Source organism: Lontra canadensis, unplaced genomic scaffold (assembly GCF_010015895.1).
Source record: "Lontra canadensis isolate GAN:19392208 unplaced genomic scaffold, GSC_riverotter_1.0 scaffold35, whole genome shotgun sequence".
Lineage (NCBI taxonomy): Eukaryota > Metazoa > Chordata > Mammalia > Carnivora > Mustelidae > Lontra > Lontra canadensis.
This window is the reverse complement of record NW_022631029.1, coordinates 7,559,876-7,576,967: the sequence shown is the minus strand read 5'-3', so window position 1 is coordinate 7,576,967 and position 17,092 is coordinate 7,559,876. Positions and strand designations below refer to the sequence as shown.

At 42.2% G+C, this 17,092-nt stretch overlaps 2 protein-coding genes across 3 annotated transcripts in view; one reads left to right on the top strand and one right to left on the bottom strand.

Annotated features, from left to right (window-relative positions):
- Positions 1 to 15,023, bottom strand: part of ARIH2 (ariadne RBR E3 ubiquitin protein ligase 2) — a 49,644-nt gene extending 34,621 nt beyond the window's left edge. The window contains exons 1-3 of one of the 2 annotated variants that reach the window (XM_032868003.1): positions 14,910 to 15,023; positions 11,421 to 11,480; positions 8,918 to 9,261 (exon numbers count right to left, since the gene is read on the bottom strand). In XM_032868003.1, coding sequence (XP_032723894.1) covers positions 8,918 to 9,166 — 249 coding nt within the window. In that variant the 5' untranslated portion in view covers positions 9,167 to 9,261; positions 11,421 to 11,480; positions 14,910 to 15,023. Of the gene's footprint in view, positions 1 to 8,917; positions 9,262 to 11,420; positions 11,481 to 14,909 lie in introns of those variants that run through there. The other variant, XM_032868004.1, reaches the window with a different exon arrangement.
- Positions 12,215 to 16,291, top strand: LOC116874070 (uncharacterized protein ARIH2OS-like). The gene is given in 5 exon segments (XM_032868494.1): positions 12,215 to 12,222; positions 14,388 to 14,498; positions 14,833 to 14,921; positions 14,924 to 15,027; positions 15,029 to 16,291. Coding segments are annotated over 5 exon segments (606 nt in total). The 3' UTR covers positions 15,323 to 16,291.
- Positions 16,292 to 17,092: the final 801 nt, after the last annotated feature.

The following is a 17,092-nucleotide window of genomic DNA, read 5'->3' as shown; positions in this document are numbered from 1 at the left end:
GTAGAGGTCTGGGGTTAAATTCTCAACTTCTGCATTCATTGACTTGGCTTAGACAGTCACATCAACAAGAAACTCTCAAAGAGTTTAAGCCCTGGCTTACAAACAACAGTTTCTAATTAGCATAAATACACAGCAAGACACATGTACAGAGCGGTACAGAGACAGGAGTGTCCAACTTTGCCTGGGGAACAGGGAGGGCTTCATGGAAGAAGGGAGTCAAGGGTACCTCAGCTTCCAGCTTGGTGGATGGTGGTATCATCAATTAAGACAGAGAATCCAGGGGCGCCTGGGTGGCTCTGGCGCCTGGCCTCTGCCTTTGGCTCAAGTCATGGTCTCAGGGTCCTGGGATCGAGCCCCACAATGGGCTCTCTGCTCAGCGGGGAGCCTACTCCGCCCCACCCCCCCGCCTGCCTCTCTGCCTGCTTGTGATCTCTGTCAAATAAATAAATAAAATCTTAAAAAAAAAAAAAAGAGAGCGAGAGAATCCAGGCAGCTAATTTTTTTTTTTAAAGATTTTATTTATTTGTTTTTTAGAGAGAGAGAGAGCGCACACTCGAGCACAGGCAGACAGGGTGGTAGGCAGAGGCAGAGGGAGAAGCAGGCTCCCTGCCGAGCAAGGAGCCCGATGTGGGACTCTATCCCAGGACACTGGGATCATGACCTGAGCCGAAGGCAGCTGCTTAACCAACTGAGCCACTCAGGCGTCCCCAAGCAGTTAATTTTGATGGCACGGGAGTTATATCTTTTTTTTTTTTTTTTAAGATTTTATTTATTTATTTTAGAGAGTGACAGTGAGAGAGAGCATGAGCAAGGAGAAGGTCAGAGGGAGCAGCAGACTTCCCTTGGAGCTGGGAGCCCGATGCGGGACTCGATCCCGGAACTGCAGGATCATGACCTGAGCCGAAGGCAGTCGTCCAACCAACTGAGCCACCCAGGCGTCCCACTGGAGTTATATCTTGTTAAAAGGAGGCAAAGCTATCTACAGACTCTGGAAAATAAAAGCCTAAACTAAGGGATAAAAGAAATGAGAATGACTAGAGCCCATACTGGCCCAGAAAGAAGCCACTAGTCAAAGACAGCAAATTTTCCAGATGGAGACCACTCTTTGTTCATGATCATAAGAACAGTTCTGTTCTATTAAAATCTCTAAACCAACCTTTTGCTCACTCTCCCTGTATTTTTCTCCATTTCTGGTTGATAACTTGAGGTTTTCACAGTAAAACCATTTCATGTGTATAAAGATTTGTGACAGTTCTAAGAAAAGGGAACACAAATAAGCTTCAAATTCTGATAATTCATGTCAATTTGAGTAATCAAGCCACAGGACAGACACATTTTAGGAAGAGCAAGATGAGAAGCTTCCTGTATCTCATCTGTACCTTTCTCAAATCCTTCCTATAACTCTTTCCTCTTTTGGGCAGAGAAATCTAATCTGTGAATTTTTTCCTAGAGCAGTTGGGGCAAAGGCAAAGTAAAACAAAACAAAACAAAACAAAACAGGGGAGACTGGGACAGAGCACAAGTTAAAATAAGGAGATGCCCCAATAATAAGAACCCCCAATTAACCAAGCACTTCATTAAGTAGTTCTATCAATGCAGGCCTAAGACCAAACACAGCAGTCAACCAAAAATGTAGGAGTAACAGACAAGCTATATTCCCCTGCATCCTTTTCCTGGTCCCAATTCAAAATTCATTTTGTGTTATTTTTACCTTTCTTATCAGTGAGCCCCAGGAGAAGGGAACCAGAGGCTCTGGATGAAGACAAAAAAATCCAAAGTACATGATCCATCTACCACACACAAACTAGAGACATCATCTATATGCCACCCAGAACCTTCCTCAATGTGGCTTTTAGCCTGCAACTGAAAATGCACAGTCCTAAGAGTGTGTTCTAAGGAAGTGCAGTAAATATGTGAAAGTAACAATCCCACTGTTCTGCACTTGCCCTGCCATGACTTGCCTTCCACCATGACCATTTGTTTGAACATTCATGCGCCAGGCACTTGACATGCATTATCTCATTTACTGCAGCGAAGGAGGTCTCTTTATCATTATTTTACAGCTGAGAAAATTGAAGCTTAGAGATGTTAGGAACTTGCCCAAGGTCACATTATATTAAATGGCAAAAAAGGAAATGGAGCCCAACCATCTGACCCCTAGCCCAGGCTCTGGCCAAGGGCCAAGAGACTCAAAGGCCACATTTATGAAAGTGTTCACAGCAACATAACCAGTCCCCAAGAACTGTAACACATAAGTACTTACCTAAATGCCCAATGGAGAAAGTCTGAGCAAATTAAGGCTCAATATGATGGTGTGATACTCAGCCATTTAGTAATTTATGAGGATGAAGTAAAAATGGGGAAATAGTTAAAATACAGGCACACCTCATTTCACCAAATTTTACAGATATTGTTTTGTGTGTGTTTTCAAAAACAAACTGAAGGTCTGTGGCAACCCTGCATCAAGTAAGTCTATCAGCACCATTTTTCTGATAGCATTTGCTAACTTCCTGTCTCTGCATCACATTTTGGTAATTCTTGCAATATTTCAAATTTTTTCATTATTATTGTATTTGTTATGGTGATCTGTGATCAGTGATTACACCTGCTGAAAGCTCAGGTGATGGTTAGCAATTTTCAGCAATGTTATTTTAAAATTAGGATATTTACATTATTTTATAGATATGTTGCTACTAAACACTTAACAGATGACTGTATAGCATAAATACAACTTTTTTTTGCGCTGGGAAACAAATTCATTTGACTTGCTTTATTGTGATTTTTGCTTTATTGCAGTGGTCTGGAACCAAACCTGCAATATCTCTGAGGCAAGCTTGTATATAAGAAAATAGCAGAATATAAAAATACATGTCCAGAACAATTACCAGAATCTAACATCCATCAGGGAAGGGACCTATCTATGTTGTTCAATGCTATTTTTTCAGTGCCTGGAACATAGTAAGTGCTTAATAAATACTGGTTAAATGAATGAATTGAAGCACAGTAATATTATGTATAAATTTGGGTAAGACCTGCAGGACTATAAGCAAGGAAGAAAACTTTTATTTTAGGTTAAGGAATTATGAAGGATATTTCTTGTTTAAATACTGTAGTAACACCTCAACAATAAAAAGTTAAATATAAATAGGTTAAGGATTAGAACACAAATGTAGGATTAAAAGCACCCCTTAAGGGGGCGCCTGAGTGGCTCAGTCAGCTGAGTGCCTTTTTTTTTTTTTTAAGATTTTATTTAAAAAAAAAAAAAATAAAGATTTTATTTATTTGTTTGAGAGAAAGAGCATGAGGGGGGGACATACAGAGGAAGAGGGAGAAGCAGACTCCCCACTGAGCAGGGAGCCCAAGAACCCAAAGACAGGCACTGAAGGCAGCTGAAGGCAGATGCTTAACCCATTGAGCCCCAGGCACGCCACGGCTGACTCCTGGTTTTGGCTCTGGTCATGCTCTCAGGGTCCTGTGGTTGAGCCCCCAATTGTAGGCCTCGGCAGGGAGTCTGCTTGGGATTCTCTCCCTCTCCTTCTGCCCCTCCCCCTGCTTGTGTGCTCTCTCTCTAAAATAAATAAATCCTGAAATAAAATAAGACCACCCCTTGATTACGCATCGTTTGTATGATAATGTGAAAGTACAAGAAAAAGACTAGAATGAAAGCTGCTCTTGAATCTGATTAAGAGCTTATTTTCTGGAAGGCGGTAAACATGTGTGTGGTGCCAAGTGCACTGTGAGCACACAAAGTCAATGATGACAATAACCTTCCTAAACTGGCAAGACAGGGACAACTGTAGCACTAGTTGTACTTAGGCAATTCTCAACGTCACTCTGGACATTTTTAATCTCCCTTTTATAAATAAATCTGTACATCAGTAAAACACACATCAGATTTCCAGACTAAACGTCATGAAGTATGACCCATCCACTAACAACCAACTATTTGAAACACAGGAATTTAATCTAGATTCTATTGAGATATAGGCATGCAAAGAAATCTGACATCAGGTCATAAAAATAGAAATCAGACGGCTGCTCAGCATAAATACTCAGTGTCACCAGGCCCAGCTTGAGGATACTCCCATTAATAGTAATAAAACAACAATTACCATTAACAAATATATAAATTAAAATGGTCTAAAATCCCACTATATCAGGATAAAAAAAAAGTTGACATGATAAGTAAAATTAAAGTCTTTTCCAGATATTATACAAAAACTTGGTGCCACTTGAGAGAAAGACTAAATATAAGGTTTTTTGTGAAAAACATCAATTGCTCATGTTACCAGTACCAAATGCACAGAAATGAGATTGTTTTGAACATGATGCTATAAAGACTTCTGCACTTAGAGTGAGAAGCTCTGAAAACTAATTATGATTCATCCACAAAGGGGAAAAATGATCCACAGAAGAAGAATCATAAAAGATTTTCCAGCCACATTTTGCTGAATATCGAACACTAGATTTTAAAATAAATCCAAGCAAAAGGGTGGCAGAATAAAGTATTCTATGTAACAGTTTCCCCAGCTCTACTGCAGTTAATACAACAATTCATAAAGCAAGAACTGTAGTAAAAACACTCATTATAACCAGCTTATTTCTCCAATCCTATCTGGAGGAACACAAGGCTTAAGAAGTGAACAGCGCAGTTCAGCAATGAAGAAGTTTAAAAAATCCAATAGTAAAGACACCCCAGGCTGCATTCACAATCCTCCATATTTTACTCCCTTTAACCTATTCTTACTTCTTAGTCTCCTGCTCTAGCTCAGAACATAACTTTCCCATCACCATGCTTATCGACCTGTGGGGCTTGGACTTGACTGCTGTGACCTGCACGGCCCTTCTACTCCAACTTCAAGGTTCTCCTGCAACACAAAGCTCAGAGAGCTCACTTTTGCTCCATTAGACTGGATCTAGCCCAGAGTGGACTACTACTTCTCCTTTTTCATGCATTTGGGTGGGGACCTGAACCACATTCCTCCTCTCCTGCCCACACCCCTGGCACACTGCTGAGAGGAAGAAAGTAGCGTGGGGGAGACTCCTCTGGCCCATCACCAATGAAAGCCAGCCTGGGCTATCTGGGCTGAGCCCCTTCCTGAGCAGCTTGATAGCAAATGCCTCAGGAGTTTCACAGAACAGAAGTAACAAACAGGATTCACTGAACAACAAAATTCTTCTTGGCTAACTACTACATATTTTGCAATAAAAATGTCTGTTATTACCAGAAAAGGCCTCTCTCATCTGTAAGATAATCAAATAATCTTCGTGCGAGTTTCATATGAAAAGACAAGGCTTTTTTTTTTTTTTTTAAAGAAAAGACGAGGGTTTTAAAAAGTTAGCTTTGTTTTCCTTAAAGACTTCCCTTAAGACATAAAGACCTACACAATCAAGACAATTATTTGTCATAGATTTTCTCCCTCCTACAATGTATCTCACCTGACAATCATCTAATCTCTAATGACTACAGTTGATACTTGAGTAACATGGGTTTGAACCACACAGAGCCTCCCATACACAAATTTTTTTATAATACAGTACTGTAGATGTCTTTTCCTTATGACTTTCTTAACATTTTCTTTCACTAGCTTACTTTATCGTAAGAATCTGGTATGTAATACATGTAATATACAGGATATGTGCTCACTGTTTATGGTATTGGTAAGGCCTCCAGTCAACAGTAAACTACTAGTATTAAGTTTTGGGGGAGTCAAAAGTTATATGTGGATTTTTGGCAGTTTGGGGATTGGCACCCCTAGTCCCCGTCATTGTTCAAGGGTCAACTGTATCCTATCTGTATAAGATGATAGCTAATTCTAAATACAAAGCTTCCATTTTGCCATTATCTGAACACAGTAGTCTCCCCCCCCAACCCCAATAACAGATATTCATTTTCTCTGTTGTCTATCCTTAGCCCTTAAATCTGATTTCCTGGACACTTTCCTTTCTCAATTAATGATCTTACTCACGGACGTGTTTTATAGCATGTATAGGAAGTTACCCTGACACCAGGGGCCCTCACTAAACCAAAAACCCAGTGTCCCAGACAATAGGAATTTTAATATTCAAGAGACATCAAATCTCAAAAGGCAACAAAAGGCTTAATTTTATGCCAGACAATGCCCCATCCATAGGTAACTGCCAACACACAAACAAAACAAGTGAAACAGACATGGGTATTAGTGAAAAAGTCAAGCCAGTCCTCAAACTTAGCTTTCATTCATAAATGACTGTTCCATATGGCTCTAACTTTAAACCACATACACGTCATATTTCCTACCAGCCAAATAGCACCTAAATCATATGAAAGAATTAAATATCTCAATATGTCACAGAGTTGTACAAACAACACCAGGATCATCGGGGGACATCAGTAGTAATCTGAATGATCACCACTGATCTCTACTCTCAGATAAACATGAAACAGGGGAGCTAGAATAGCCAAAGCACCAATAAATACCATTCCGTAAACGCAGAACTTAAATTATTCCCTCATCTCATAAAATATTAATTACAAAAATGAAAACGTTAGTTTTTAGCCAGCCTGAAAAATGAAGACTGTATGTGATTCCCTCTCTAGTCTTAACCAAGCTGTTTTTGCCTAGCCTCTTCGGTCAAATTCCCAAACTACTTAAAACACCACTGAGTCCCTTTATGCACAGCCAAGCCACCAAAAGAGCCAGAACCCTTGCTCCCCAGCCCCAGAAAGAAAATGGTTATTAGCATGCTTCTCAGTGAGACCTAGGGAGGGGGGAAAATCTATCTTCTACTGTGATCTAAATTTTCATGAACTGTTTTCCCCTTTGCCTCATTTTCTCTTTAATCCTTTCCTTGTGTTTCAACTTTCTTTTATCTCTTTTTATTTCTTCATCTCTATACCAAGTTTGTTTTGCTCCTTCTTTTCATGATTTCGAGGGTCAGAATGATGCCTTTTCCTGACAGCAGAGAAGGATGTACAGTAGGGGGACTACGGAATCTGGCTCATACCAACAGCATCAGCTACTGTCATCAACAGCTGACAAAATTTACAGTATCCAAGAAATTATTCAACACCTACTACGGATGAAACACTGTGACAGGAATGATGGGGAAGAAAAGGTATAAAGCAGTTTCTGTCCTCTATGAAGTGACAATCTAGTTGGAGAGATCATGCAAAAATACACGAAAAGGTAAAACAACGTAAGCGGTCCAAAGACTGCAGGATGTGCTCTAGTACATACAGGAGCTGTAATGTTCAGGCACTGAGAACAAAGGAAGGTACAACCACTGTGTTGCAGGAATCTCAAGGAGGCTACCCAGGAAAAGTACAAGCTAGACTCTGAAGGCACTCGGAGGGAGGAAAGGGAGGGCTTTCTATGGGGAGAAGACTTTTTCCAGGGGCCTAACCCTGCATCAGCTTAATAGCAAGGAAAAATGTAAAATTGGTAAATTTTATGTTATGTATGGTTTACCACAATTAAAAAAAAACGAAGACAGGTATCTGGGCCCACCCAAAAGGGTAGGAAAGGTAGCACAGAGGGAACAGGATGCTTATGCATAGATGAAACATCTGATGAACTTAGTCAACACACAGCCACACACCTGACAATACCTTTTCTAATTTTAAATACCAACACTGTGCATAACCTAAAAATATGGTTAAAGCAAAAGAAACTAGTTGACCAGAGAGGTGTGTGCATTGTGAAGAAGAGATATGATGTCTTTTTCCACCATAGAAATGTCCTCTGGAAACAGAGGTCCCAGCAACTTTACTAAAGCTATGGGGCAGAAATCCCAAATCCAGAGGTTCCGATGGGTCTCCATTCTTCAAAGTTTTCTACTGACCACAAGACAAGAAGTCTGCAACCCTTCCAGGAAGGAGTCACAAAAAAAGCTGTAGATTTCAACTTCCCACTAGCTGCTAATAAAGCTCTGAGTATCCAAATCTAAGGTATTAGTGAGCCTCTGCTGACCACCTGGGGAAAAAAATCCCTAAACTAATAGATAAAGCAGCTTTTATAGAAATCACACATGGCACACCTTAGTTACTTCCATTTAAATACCAACAAGAAAATCATTTGGTTGAAATCATGCCAATGTTCCCCTGACCTCCGATTTAGGCAGATAACAAGATCCATATAGCAGTTCTTGAAGGAAGGGCAGTGAAATAAGAGAAATGTCCCCACTTTCACATAATGGCCAACATTAGAGGAGAAAGAAACATGCTGGGAAATTGTCTAAATGAACATAAAAATAATTACTGTACACAGTTTTATGTGAGTGTACTAGGTACTAGTCTTACATAGCACAAAACATACATGATAAGGACAAAAAGTGGCCTGAGGTGCAAGATTGAAAAGCAAGCTAATTTCAGTGGTAAAAATGAGATTCTTGCTGGAATAACCAACTCTTTTAAATTTCCATAAAATACCTCCCAATCAAGGAAACACAAACTAAAATCTCTTCCAACACTAGACATTAGTATATGAAACAATGGAATTCAATTAGCCCAGGGGCACTGATGACTCAAGGCACATCCTGGGTACTTCTCAAGACATTTGCCAGAAACTCACACATGGTTGTATAGAGGATGGTGATTCTGAGGCTAATCATATCTTACCTCATTAAGTTTCATAAGACTCACTTTCTGAAACCATGTTAATCTACATAATTCTGCTTCTATGTACTTCCAGTCTATCCTGAATCTATTCCATCGTTCCTAATTTTTAGTAACTTGGGAATTTGAGGGCCTTAAATATGCATATTTTAGAAAACAAAGTAAAGCATCAAATGGGTCCAACTAATCCAACACATGTCCTAAATTTGGTTTCACTACAGCGCCACTCATTCAGTCAATCTGGAGGACACATAAGTTAGCAAAAGCTTGTATTTAGATTTAACTGGGGGAATTATACTTGGAATTGACATCACTGCTCACCTTTAGGACAGAGGCTAAGCTGGTCATGTGTTCATTGAGGGCACCCTCAGACTCCTTGTAGGTCAAGCAGGTGAACTGGTACTCCTCAGGATCAAAGGCATCAGCCCCCTGCTGCTCCACATCGCTGGCTACTCCGACGTAATAGTCCTCTATGTCCCCAGGGTCCTCATCCTCTTCTTCCTCCTCACAATTTGGGTCATAGTCCTCTTCATTGCTGTCAGACCCCTGGCTATTCATGTCCACAGACATTTTAGCATCCAGCCAAGTTGCAGATCAGGAAAGCAGTTTTTTCCCCTCCCCCCAAGCTTTACCACTTTCTCAAATGCATTAGTGTTTTTTGTCTTCTAAGGAAGGAAAAGAAAAAAATAAGTGTTACTTACTTTCACTATGAGAAGTTATAACAGTAACAATTGAAGAATCAAAACGGTATAGCCTGGTCCTATCCCCATTATGGCCGATTCCAACTCTTGTCTCATATAGGAAACATCACCATCATCTCCCTGCTCAGGCTTATCTAAGGGAAATTCTTTTCTTGAGGAGCAGAAGCACCTAATAATGGTAACTTCACATGAAGGGCCTGGAATGAAAGAGTCAGGAAGGCTGTCTACTCCATGTCAAAGGGTCAAATTTCCAAGGACTTATCCTTCCCGCAGGAGTCCTTAAGAAAGAGGCACATCTCACAGCTGGAGGCACATCTCACAGCTGAAGGCCCACCAGGGAAGCAATCTTAAGGCTGAATTACCAAAATTTAAAATCTCTTCGTTAGTTATGCCCCACTGACCAGTGACACAGACAGTACACAAATGACACAGTTCGTTTCTACTATAATGTCTAGGAAAAGAATACCACTGTTTCACAGACATCACTCTGAGATATCTGGAAAACAGGTGCATGGTTAGTTAAGGAAAACAAAAACCACAAAGCTCTTCAACACCCTCCTCCAGTCTGCAAAAGTTAACTGATTTTTCAGTTTTAAAGGATTCTGATTCTTTAAAAGGGGTATTTCAACACAAAGAAATTGATCCAATTGAGAAGGAAAACTATAAATATACAGAGAAGATTTTGGCAAATACCCATTAACTTTTCTGTAAAAGTACTATTTCAAATGATTATCTGCAAGAAACAATATTAAACAGTAATTTATTTTGTTTAAGATTTTATTTGTGAGAGAGAGAGAGAGAGAGAGAAAACCACACAAGCAGTGGGGGAACAGCAGCAGAGGGAGAAGCAGGTTCCCCAGTGAGCAAAGAGCCCGATCTGGGACTCAATTCCAGGACTCTGGGATCATGACCTGAGCTGAAGACAAGACATCTTAAACCAGGCGTCCCTTAAATAGTGATTTAAATGTAAAAACTCGTAAGACTTTAAAATGCAAGAGCATCTGGATTAGATGGTATATAAATAACTTACATAACTAAATCTAGATTAAATACAAAAGTATATATAAAGTCTATTTGAAATAGATAAGCTCTCAAGGGGGTGGCTTGGACCGCTCAGTTGGTCCAACTCTTGATTTGGGTTCAGGTCATTATCCCAAGGTCCTGAGATCCACAGGGAGTCTTGCCTGAGAATCTCTCCTCCCTCTGCCCCTCCCCCTGGTCTCACTGGGCAAGCTTTCTCTCTCTAAAAAAATAAATACATAAAAAATCTGGAAAAAAAAAATCTCAAAAAAATCTCAAAAAAATCAACCATCATTAAGACAAAAAATAAAAATTAAAACACATTAAAATGAATGTGTTAAGAAAAAAAAAAAAAGAACATGTAGTGAATAGGTAAAGGACCACAGAACCACCTTTTAATATAAAAATATCAGTGAATCGGTGGGGCACCTGGGTGGCTCAGTGGGTTAGAGCCTCTGCCTTCGGCCCAAGTCATGATCTCAGGGTCCTGGGATGAACTCTGCATCAGGCTCTCTACTCGGCAGGGAGCCTGCTTCCCCCTCTCTCTGTCTCTGCCTGCCTCTCTGCCTACTTGTGAACTCTGCCTGTCAAAGAAATAAAGTCTTTAAAAAAAAAATATATCTATATATCTATATCTATATCTCTATATAGATATCTATATAGATATATATAGATATCTATATAGATATATATATATCAATCACTGAATCAGGGCACCTGGGTGGCTCAGAGGGTTGGGCCTTTGCCTTCGGCTGGAGTCATGGTCTCAGGGTCCTGGGATCTAGCCCCACACTGGGCTCTCTGCTCGGTGGGGAATCTCTCTCCGCACCCCACCCTGCCTGCCTCTCTGCCTACTTGAGATCTCTCTCTCTGTCAAATAAATAAGTAAATAAATAAAAATCTTAAAAAAAAAAATCAGGGAATCTAAGTTTGACATGCTAACCATAAATGCCCAGTTTTTTAAAAAATCACGTTAATGAGAGCAGTACTAATATTTTTAGTTTGACTTTTAACAAATTGTTTTATATGGCAGAATCACCTAATTACAAATGAACTATGGTACTTTTCCCGTAGGAGAAAGTTAATCTTTAAATTAAAAATACCTGCAATTCTTGAAGATCTTTCAAGATGTCACCCCAAATAGTCTGTCATATAATTTCCATCTAAAATGAAAAGAGAAAATTCTATTTATATTTTTGACGTTGGTACCCTGGTTTTGCAAATTTATTTTTTAACAAGTGAAGACATTTAAAAGGATAAGCGGCAAGGGAGCAGAGTAACTATGAAATTATTTTCTTGTAAGTCCCACAGAAACATGTATACCATTATATTGAAAAGAGTTATTAACAACAAGAGTTACATGGCCTTCTAAAAAACAAAGTGCTCAAAGTAAACAGTCAATAAGTATTTAACCTAGAATACTGGTGATGTAAATAGATACCCAATTCCCTCCCTCAGTTTGAAAACCCACCACCTTATGCCTATGGTTCAGATTCCCTAAGTCACTATCACAATTTCAACCCTAAATGTTACACAGAAGTGGACAAAGTAAATTGCAACTGACTTAAAATGAAATTTTTAGTATAAAGTAACTTCCATGGTGATAATCTAAAAACAAATATTGCCAGTATTTCAGATCTCACTTACTCATGCAAGAATTATTTTGAAATAAAGAATGTCCCCAATAGGATGCCCACTAGGCAATATTAATCCCCCTTCGTCACCTCTCTTCTGACATGCTCAAGGGTCATCTGACCTGCTCAGATACAGAGCTCACTATGCAAGACTAAATAAGTACTACCTGCTCACTCAATTAGAAATCTTATGTCTATTTCTTTATACTACAGGATTTCTCAAAAAACTAAAACTTTGTAACTTCCGAAAAAATACTTCAAACATGGACAAGTAAATATAAACCAAATGAAAATCAAGGTCTAAACAATGATTATGGAAGATTATTTCTAAAACAGTAAAGAACAATTAATTTTTTTTAATCTTTTTTTTTTTTTAAGATTTTATTTATTTGACAGACAGAGACCACAAGTAGGCAGAGAGGCAGGCAGAGAGAGAGGGGGAAGCAGGCTCTCTGCTGAGCAGAGACTCACACGGGGCTTGATCCCAGAACCCTGAGATTATGACCCCAGCCAAAGGCAGAGGCCTTAACCTACTAAGCCACCCAGGCACCCCTTAATGTCTTTTATCTTTTACCTGTATTTTTATTCAAGATATTGCTTACTGGGAAAATAAAATTCATAAATACTGCTCCCATCTACAGTATTTCACTACCAATATTTGTTCTCATTTAATGAGGGCCAATTTCAGGTTTGACTCATTCTCATCTTCAAAACCCTACAAAGTGGCTATAATTCCGTTCTTAACAAACGAGGAAGCCACAGTTCAGAAAGGTTAAGTAACTTGCCAGGATCACAGTGCTAGCAACCGGTATCACCCAGAATTAATACTTCCACCAGATCCACTGGCTACAGGGATTTATAACTCCCCACCACCCTTCCAGAGAACCTAATATTATCCACAAAGCTACCTCCAGAATCACAACAAACAGAAGACCAAGGTTTCCACTTTCTCTGGCTTTCTCCCCAGGATTTGAACTTAGATGTTGCCCAAAGGCTTCTCACTAACTAAATACTCAAGAAGCAGGGGAAAACTTCATACTACCCTCCAAAAAAGAGAAAGTCATTTCATACTTGGTGGGAGTTCTAGGTCCAGATTTAAATAAAAACTTAAGGGACGCCTGGGTGGCTCAGTTGGTTAAGCGGCTGCCTTCGGCTCAGGTCATGATCCCAGCGTCCCGGGGATCGAGTCCCACATTGGGCTCCTTGCTCGGCAGGGAGCCTGCTTCTCCCTCTGCCTCTGCCTGCCACTCTGCCTATGCTCGCTCGCTCTCCCTCTCTCTCTCTGACCAATAAATAAATAAAATCTTTAAAAAATAAATAAATACTTAATTTTTAATCTTTTCAAAATTAAACATCCCTAATTATACTCAAAAGAGTGCTGACATTGTTCGAAGGGGCCTGAATGTCACTGCCTTATTAAAAGAACTAATGACAATGCTCTGATTTCCTTTGGATGTTAAATATTATCCCTCCACCCCAGACAGAAAAGGAGTAATATAAATTACTTTTCCCCAGAACCAAAGTTACATGTTGAGAAGACGTGACACCCTCCCTCCCTGGGCTAAAGGATCCAAACTGAAGACTTCTCTCTCAGTTTAAAGTTGACAAGAAAACTTTTTGGCGAGTCTGAAGATGTTTACTCCAGACATAACATTTGGCTCTGAATGGTCATTTACTAAGGCTACATCTCTGAAGAAAACTACTTAGCACTTTAAAAATATGAACCAGGGGTGCCTGGGTGGCTCAGTGGGTTAGAGCCTCTGCCTTCAGCTCAGGTCATGATCTCAGGGTCCTGGGATGGAGCCCGGCATCAGGCTCTCCGCTCAGCGGGCAGCCTGCTCCCCCTCCCACCCCCGCCTGCCTCTCTGCCTACTTGTGATCTCTCTCTCTGTGTCAAATAAATAAATAAAATCTTTTTTAAAAAAAATGAACTAATAACTTAGTTTCAAAACCTTACACTATACTAGCCTGTCTAATACGGTAGCCACTAGCCCCATATGGTTATTAAAATTTAACTTAAAAACTAAACAAGGGGCGCCTGGGTGGCTCAGTGGGTTAAGTCCTCTGCCTTCGGCTCGGGTCATGATCTCAGGGTCCTGGGATCAAGCCCCGCATTGGGCTCTCTGCTAAGCAGAGAGCCTGTTTCCTCCTCTCTCTCTCTCTCTGCCTGCCTCTTTGCCTACTTGTGATCTCTGTCTGTCAAATAAATAAATAAAATCTTAAAAAAAAAATAAACAAAACCCTAAAATTCGGGTTTTCAGTCGCATTAGCCATAAGTCAAATGCTCAACAGCCACGTGTACCTACCTAGTGGTTACCCTACTTAAGAACAAAAGTATAGAATATGTCCATTGTGGCAGAAAGTTCTACGGGACAGAGCAACAATCAGTACAGAGGTGAAGTCATCCGACAACACGGTTGTCCCTCCCGCGGCTAGCACAGCAGCGTCCAGCGAGACGACGGCGCAGCTCCTGGGCCGCACGTTTCTACCGAGGCGCAGGGACAGCCGCGAGGACACCGAACCCACGCGCAGGGGGACCCTTCGGAGGCGAGCGTTAACTAACTGCGCGGGTGGCACTGCGAGGGCTCCGAATGATAACTAGAGTGCGGGGCCCCGGAGGCGGCGCGTATCCCCGGAGCGCCCAGTGGGGAGGGCCCAGAGGCGCCGGCGCCGGTCGGTCAGAGGCGCTGGCCTCCGACCTCTCCGGGAGCTGGGAAGACGGGAGGAGAAGGAAAAACCGAGAAACGCCAGGCGCCCGCCGCCTTGCCGTAGCCCTCAGCCGCCCCTCCGCGGGCGGCGTGGGCGCTGAGACCGGGACCCAGCGCCCGGGGGCACCGGGACCTCGCGGGCGGCGATGAAGGCGGAGCCCCGGTAGGGCTAGGGAGGCGCGCGGCGAGGCAACCCCCCCTCCCCGGCCCGCCAGGGTAAACAAGGCCGCGACCCGCGCCGCACACTTACCGGGAGCCGCAGCCCGCGGCCGCCGAGCCCGGGCGGACTAGACCGGGTCCGGCCGGGCCAGACGTTTCAGACACAGGCGCAGAGGCGGCGGCGGAGACTACGGGCCGACGCCGGTCAAGGCCCGCGCTCCTTCCTCCCGCGGAGCCGTCTCCGCAGCTCCGGAAGTGCTCAGTGCAGTTGCGTCACTTCCGGCCCGGGGTCGACCCGAGGTCGGCGAGGTCGCGGGCTGGTGCTGGGTGATAGCGTCCTTCGGCCCGCGCTTCACTGCAGTCCAGCACTGCGATCCTGAGTGTGACCTGGCACGGCCAGCGCCCACGGCTGCGGGAGGCGGCGGAGGAGAGGAGCCGGCTTATTGGAGAGTGGTCAAGGCGTCTCTTCCGGCTTTCGCCCGCTGGCACCGCCCGCCGGGATAATTTTAACCAGCGTTTTTCTGATGGACCGCTCGCTTCACTGTATTCGAGTGTAGTGCACACAGAAAGCATGCTGACGTCCATGGAGTAGTAAAGGACCATTGTCTCCCGGCCGCTGTCTGGTGGAAGAACTGGGGCTGTAGGTCGCCGCGCCGGGCCGGGAATTTCTGCCTGCACTCTCAGCCCGCCGCCTGGTGGCCCCCCAGCCGCACAGACCGGGCGGGGCTTTCCCTTTACTCTCCGCGGCCTGGCCCACCCAGGTCTCCCGCTTCCCATTCATCGTACAAGATTGAGTCGTGATTTTGTTTCTTCAATTCCACATTTGCCTTGCTACACGGTTTCTAGAAGCAGTTTAGGAAGTATGCGTCATTATGACTGCCAGTTACTTCTAGGACCTGTTGCCAAGTGTTGTGGATAGAAAGACCCGGAGACTCCCTCAGGTTGCTGCTGCACAAGTGAAAATGCGAGGGTGAAGCGGGTGATGTTAACGGAGCATCCTGGCTGTGCGAGTCTTCCATAACCCAAACTATTTCCACCCGTACACAAGTCGTGTATGTACTGATACGCAAAATATCTGTGTGTAACGAGCTCTTATTTAGTTCTTGCTTCATGCATGTATTCGTGTATTTCTTATACATGGTTTTCAGCTAACAGTTTAAGAGCATGTACCTAAATACGGCGCAAATACTAGAAATCCTCCCTCCTCCTGCAAAAGGAAACAAATCCTAGAAAGCCCAAATAAATTTGGAGTGAAAATCAATAGCAATGACTAGCAATTGCAGGATTATGAATTTTATATGTTAACAACGTAAAAGTCTACTAAACATGAATGTGCTTCTTTCATTTGTTTTGCCAAAACATATTCCTTTAAATTATGATACTAGTAAAAGACCTAACATATATTTTTTGCAAATGAAATCTGAAGTAGAAGCTTTCCTTTTGGTTTACTGGTAATAAATGCTCTCCAGCAAATAAAGGAAACTTTCTGTACCACTATTTGCATTGCAAAATAGAGAATTTGTTCATATGTCAAGCACATGGATGTACATATTTTATGTATGTATGTACATATTATATGTGTGTATGTACATCTGTACATATAATATGTACATCCATGTGCTTGACATATGAACAAATATGAACAAGTATTATCCATATTTGTTCACCTGTCTTCTACTAAAGGTGAGTTTTTGCTTGTTTGTTTTAGAGAGGGACAGCAAGAAAGAGAGAGAGAGAAGGGCAGAGGGAGAGGGAGAGAGAGAATCCTAAGCAGGCTCTACCCTGGGCAGAAGCTCAATCTAATAGCCCTGTGATCATGATCTGAGCTAAAATCAAGAGTTGATGCTTAACTGACTGAGCCACCTGGGCATCCCAAAAGGTGAGTTTCTTAAGGGCACAGATCCGTGTTTTCTTTCTTTCTTTTTTTTTTTTTCAAAGATTTTATTTATTTGACAGATCACAAATAGGCAGAGCAGCAGGCAGAGAGAGAGGGGGAAGCAGGCTCCCTGCTGAGCAGAGAGCCCGATGTGGGGCTCAATTCCAGCGCCCTGAGATTATGACCTGAGCCAAAGGCAGAGGCTTAACCCACTGAGCCACCCAGGCGCCCACAACCGTGTTTTCAATATTACTGTATTACATAAACATTTATTGGGCTGATAATAATACTTTAACCAGTGGCAATTTCTGTCCAGGAAATAGAGATTTAAGAATTAAGCCAAAATAGGGTGCCTGGGTGGCTCAGTCAATAAAGTGTCTGCCTTTGGCTTGGGTCAT